The sequence below is a fragment of the Daphnia carinata genome, chromosome 5, assembly GCF_022539665.2.
Source record: "Daphnia carinata strain CSIRO-1 chromosome 5, CSIRO_AGI_Dcar_HiC_V3, whole genome shotgun sequence".
In the NCBI taxonomy this organism is placed as follows: domain Eukaryota; kingdom Metazoa; phylum Arthropoda; class Branchiopoda; order Diplostraca; family Daphniidae; genus Daphnia; species Daphnia carinata.
In genome coordinates, this window is record NC_081335.1 from 6,972,868 (window position 1) to 6,978,867 (window position 6,000).

The window sequence follows — 6,000 nt, forward strand, 5'->3', positions numbered from 1 at the left end:
CAACATAACAATACGGCAATAACAGAACATGCATAGATAGAGTGACAGTGGAATTTACGATAAATAACTATAAACGCGATGTAGCAACATGATCACATATGGGATGGATCTAGTTTTCCAAAGACGAATTATCATCTTCGCCATCAGTGTCGTCGTCGGTGCCGATTTTTTGAGGAGCTGTCTTGAGCCATCTCCCAATTTTAACTGCAATTTGTTGTTCAGTCAGTCGTATATTACGAGTTGCGCGTATACTTTCTAAAAATGACAATAGAATATAAATGTATTATGTAACTCAAATGAAAACATATGTATATTAGAGCTAATACCAATAGCTAATGCTGCAACGGCTGTGGCGGAAAAACCCCTTTTCTCTCCATTTTGTCCTTTAAAACAAAACTGCGATGCCACGCTATAATTCATAAGCTTGTGGAGCACTTTTCCAACAATGCGGTGCTCCGTGCCTCCCACCCCAATTACGTACGACTTCTACAAATGAATTCCAATGAATCATTTAATGCTACAATGCTACACATTTAAATAAATCAATATAAATTATTTACTACTTACCAATTTCAATCTTTTAGTTTTATTCTCTCGAATGGTGAGATTCAGACGATCAAGGACTTCACTGGCAAATTAAGGTCATTTTTTATTCCTAGTTGTTCAGAATCAGGGGGTACTATATTATTCATAATAACGGAAAGCGTATTTTGCATGTCCGCTTGAGCAGCCTTAATTTGCTCCTGGCTGCGGAGTATTCGGAAATTGGTTTGCAGTAACTCGTCGATTTTTGTTGAATGATAAGGAACCGTTTGAGACAGCTCCATCGGGTTCGCAGGCACAGCTGGAATTTTAATGAAACTACTAAATTAACTATAGAAATGGCAATGTATTAAATTATTACCTGGTGGCGCAGTATTTCTTGCGTACGGCAAGTCATGAGTAATGGCCCTCTGAAGAGGTGGGAATGGAGGAGCTGGCGGAATACTTGGGAGAGCGTCCGCAGAATTCTCATTTTCTTTGGTTCCACCATGATCGTCTTCAGACGAAAGTAATTCTGGGAGCCCCGTAAAACTGGCATCTGACGATGCGCCATTGAGCCAGTCGTCATTCATAGCTTCTTCTGCGGCAGGGCTCGGGGACGGCGGTAAAATACGTTCAGTGGTAAATGCGGTAACAGTAGCAGCAGTACCATCACCGGTCACAGATACAATAGCACCGGTGGAAGGACCGGGAACAGGGGTCGATGATGCATTAGCACCAACAGAAATTCAGCTGGATGTTGCAGCAGCCGATTTGCGTTTTTTGGCTTCGCTTCTGCCACCCTTTCCTCTTTTCCTTTTTCTCTCTAAGTCGGTGCTGACAACTGTCTCACCAGCAAGTACGTTTTTAAGTTTATCCTGTGCCCCTTTGTATGTGTTGCGTATCTCGAGAGAGAATGGCAATAGCTTAAAGACTGGCAGTCTTAAAGCCCCTAGTTCCCTGTCTTGTCAAATGAAAAAACTGACGAAGGTTTAAATGCTTCATTAAACAGAAATAAGGGACACTTCGTTGGACAAGAGGGGGTTTTCCGACAGCTCTGTGTCGATCAAAAGGGACTAAAAGAAGCCTCAAAACAGACTGAATAGACTGCAAAAGACACTGACGAGATCGAACCACATGTGCCTCCAAGAAGACACAAAAGGGGAAACAAAAGAAAGTCGAACAAGTACAGGAGCCCTCTAGGGGGTTTTCCCTTTTCCAATCAAATCGGTGACAGCGGGCCCTTGTTTGTCACTTCGACAAACAACATTTAGTTGCGGAAACAAAACATAGCATGGAGAACAAAGAAGAACTTCTAGATTCTAAATGCGGGGGGTCGACCACAAATCGCGTTATTGCTCGCTCTGACGAGTGACAAAGTTTGCTCGACAAGGCAATTGATGATGAGGGAAGCTGTTGCAGCAGAAGCAATGTCGGACGTGATTGCAGCTGGCTCCGACATGCTTCTTTTCCCCGATGAAATCTCCCCTCTCCCAGCAGCGGAAACATAAAGAGCGCCGGGCGATCAATTGTGTCCGTTCAGTGGCCGTCATTTTCCCGATGAAGACCTCGCACTGGTCGACGTTGTGTGGAGGCACCAATTCTACGTGGTCCACGAAGCACGGTACCGACGGGGTAAAACGTGGAGCGGCTACAGCGGGTAGTGGAAGCGTGGGAGTGGAGTGTGGACAATCTTGCCTCGGGGAATAGCGTGGTGGGACGATCGTCATAAGTTCTTCGCAGAGCAGCTTGATCCTGGAATTTCGACTGGAAATTATTGTACATATAGTTTGCTGCACAGCACTGGCGTCTAAGGGATTATAAGTCAACAATGTTATGGCCCTTTTTTCTTCGCATTCGAAGCTTTGAATCACGTCTTTAAGCTGGGACAATAGCTTCCTTTGGCGATCGTCGATCTCTGTAATGCCCACTATTTTCATTGTTGTTTTTGATGGATGATGGTCACTGGCACTTAGTTCGACACAAGTTGACACAGTTTGAAACACTAAGAAGAGTTGAGACACTTGAGAGGGCGACTAGCACTGCTGACTGAAATTTTCACTTTAGCTACGCGTACGACATTATCAGACATGCTAGGTAAAATTTCGACTACCTTTCCCAATGGCCACTGCCCCCGAGGAGTTAATGGACACGACAACGAGTACAATGTCGTTCACTTCGATGTTTTTGTGGCTCTTGGCCCATTTTTTCCTTTCGATGAGGTACGGCAGACATTCGGTGATCCATCTTTTCCAATAGTGATTGACAATGAGCTGACTTTGCATGAACTGGTTTTTTGAGATGCTCATGTTACCAAGATCGACGAATGCCAGCGGGATGTACGGCATTGGTCTTGCGTGTAAAAAATGGTTTGGAGTGAGAAGGTCGGGATCTTCAGAGTTTACGCTGAGATAAGTTACCGGTCGAGCATTAAGTAATGCCCCGATCTCAGCCACAACAGTATTTAAGACTTGGTCACTTACGACACTGTTTCCGAGGGTCACTTTCATGGCTCTTTTGCACGATTGCACGAGCCTCTCCCAAACTCCCCCGAAGTGAGGTCCACTTGGCGGAGAAAAACGCCACTCGATGTGTCGGCAAGTGAATTGTGCTTCCAGGTAGTCTTTGCTATTGTGTAATTCTTCGACTGCCTCGTTCAGCTCCTTTTCTCCAGCTACAAAATTTGTGCCGTTGTCACTATACACAACGACTGGCTTTCCCCTTATGCTGGAGAATCGAGAAAAGGCCAATAAAAATGCCTCGGCAATGTGGCTGGCAGTCACTTCTAGATGGACTGCTCGAGTTGTGAGACACGTAAAAAGACAAATCCATCTTTTCTCGTGCCTTCGCCCTCTTCCTCCTACTTTGACAGTTAGAGGTCCAAAGTAGTCGACTCCTGTATGGGCGAATGGAGGCAAGAAAGGCGTTATACGATGAACTGGGAGCTGTGCCATAAGCGGCGCGACTTGTTGTACGTTTCTTCGCTAGCAGGGAATGCACTTGTTGAGTATAGATTTGATTATCCTTCGTCCAGAGGTTATCCAGTACATTGTTCGAAGTTCGCACAATAAGCGGTCGGCTTTATTGTGGTAATTTCGAATGTGAGCATCCCAGACTATTAGATTTGTGATACGTTCCTCTGGAGGTAAAATCACTGGATGTCTTGTCACATAGTCGACAGGTGCTTGACCAATTCGACCGCCCACTCGAATTAAATGTTGTTCACCGATGAATGGTCGAAACTGCTTGAGTTTCAACCGGTTTGGCAGTTCCTTTCCCCTTTTTAAGAATAACGCATCTTCGGGGTATGCCACTTCTTGTGCACGTTGAATGCACATTGCCAGAGCTGCTTCAGTTTCGACTGGCATCAGTTCTCCTGGAGTTACCTTCACGTTCTTCACTTTGGCACAACAGTTTGCAACGAAACGCAAACACCACGCAAGCACTCGCTCCAGGCGCACTTTGTTTGAATAATATTCTACGCACTGGTCAATCACGTTATCATTGGGCTCCGTTTTCGTTGCGTAGTCATGAATGGCTTCGGGATCCTGATGGTCGTTTTGTTCAATCTGATCCCACTTTGGCCATAATGGAGGTTCCAACAACAGAAAGACTGGTGTTTGATGGAACTGCTGCAATTCCTTGAGGTTGTCGGGATCCCATCCTCTACTGCAGACGTCTGCTGGATTCATGACTCCTGGAACGTGACGCCATTGTCGACAGTTGGTGTTCATTAGAATCTTTCCAATTCTATTGCCCACAAACACTTCGTATTTGACGTTGGCGGAATGGATCAATCTAAGAACTGTCTGGGAATCGACGTGAAACGTGATTTGGCTCAGATCCAGGTTCATCTCACGACAAATTAGTATGGCCAGGTGTAAAGCTTCGACAGCTCCTTGAAGTTCGAGCCGAGGGATCGAAAACTGTTTTAACGGCGCGACGTGCGTTTTGGCCATGATGAAAGATACGTCGACCCTTTCACTAGCGTAAGTTGTTCGTACGTATGCGACTGCTCCAAACCCTAGTTGACTGGCGTCAGCAAAGATGTGCACTTGCTCGGTTGTTGGGCGTTCTTCTTTTACTAAGCATCGCGGAACTGTGATGCGTGCTAGGTTTGACAAACTTTGACACCACTTTTGGAATCGACAGTTCAAAGGTTCGGGTAGCTCTTCGTCCCAATCCACCTTGGCTCGCCATTCTTCTTGGGTCAACATCTTCATGGCGAACACAACTGGAGCAACAAATCCAAGCGGATCGTATACAGTGGCCACCACACTCACGAGATTCCTTTTGGTAGGTGTGGCGTGTGACTGAACTTTTTCTCCCACCGTGAAAGTGAACGCGTCGATTTCACTGTCCCAAAGAATACCTAGGGCGCGATCCATAGGCAATTTGTCTAGGTCAAGATCCAGTTTTGGATTGGCCAAGCCTAGTGGTTTGAGCGCAGCTAGGACCCTTCTTGACGATGACGAACACTTGGTGAGGTTAAAACCCCCCAGCTGCAACAGTTCCTTTAGCTGGCGGGCCCGTTTGATTGCCTCTTCTTCCGACCTGAACGAATCCAGATAGTTGTCGACGTAGAAGCTTGTTCTTACGCTGGCTGCTGCGTCTGGAAATTTCGTGCTGTTGTCTTCGGCTGTTTTGTTTAAGGCAAACAAACAAGTTGATGGCGACGAGACGGCTCCAAAGACATGGACTGTCATCCTGTAGGTGAGCGGGGATGTCGTGCTGTTCGGCGACCGGTAAAAAAAACGAAAGGCATCTTGATCCTCCTCTGGAACCAAAACCTGATGATACATCTTCTCGATGTCGCTACTGATGGGACTTTGGTGCTTGCGGAAGCGCAAGATTATTCCAAGTAGATTTAGGAGGTAGTTCGGACCGCGAAGATTTTTGTTCAGGGAAGTACCTTCACATTCTGCTGAACAGTCGAAGACCACTCTTGTCTTTGTCGTCGAACTCGTCGAACTTCGAACACCATAATGAGGCATGTAGTTTGTCTTTGATGTTCTCCTTTTGGCTTCTTCAGTGAACAAGAGACGAGCATGACCAAGGTTGATGTATTCTTGAATGACGCCGTCGTATTGTTTGGCGTAACTGGGGTCTCTCCTGAAACCGTTCGATTTGAAACAGGCGGCTTAGCGCCATACTGCGGTTGTCTGGTAACTCTGGATTTTCGACCTTCCACATCAGACCGACTTGATGATGATTCCTGATGTATCTGGTGGTCCTCTTCAGAATCTCCTCTCCCCGGCGGTCGTCTGCTGACATGAGTGGGGTAGGCTGTACAGCATCCTTCGCCTCCAGCCTCCAAAAACGCTCGACAAGTTCGGAAAGGCTCCTTTCCTCTTCCCTCGATGCGATGTGAGCTACATAATGGCTTGTTCGCTCATGTTCGCTTTGCGGACCCACTTTGCCTCCCAGGCACCATCCAAACGGCGTGTTGAAAGCCACCGGTCCAGTCGACCCATCCAT

At 46.5% G+C, this 6,000-nt stretch overlaps 1 protein-coding gene across 1 annotated transcript; it reads right to left on the minus strand.

Moving 5' to 3' along the window:
- Positions 1-3,506: 3,506 nt before the first annotated feature.
- On the minus strand, positions 3,507-6,000 carry LOC130703063 (uncharacterized). Its single transcript, XM_057524683.1, has 2 exons — positions 5,693-6,000; positions 3,507-5,634 (listed from the first exon to the last, which is right to left on the minus strand). Exons 1-2 carry the CDS (start codon positions 5,998-6,000, stop codon positions 3,507-3,509), a joined length of 2,436 nt encoding a protein of 811 aa, XP_057380666.1.

What these genes read in the sequence shown, in the direction of transcription:
- LOC130703063 (XM_057524683.1), bottom strand. Translation starts at nt 6,000, where the DNA reads ATGGATGGGTCGACTGGACCGGTGGCTTTCAACACGCCGTTTGGATGG. An exon ending in TGGAAGGTCGAAAATCCAGA is followed by an intron (nt 5,635 to 5,692) that starts GTTACCAGACAA and finishes GAACGGTTTCAG; the next exon opens with GAGAGACCCCAGTTACGCCA.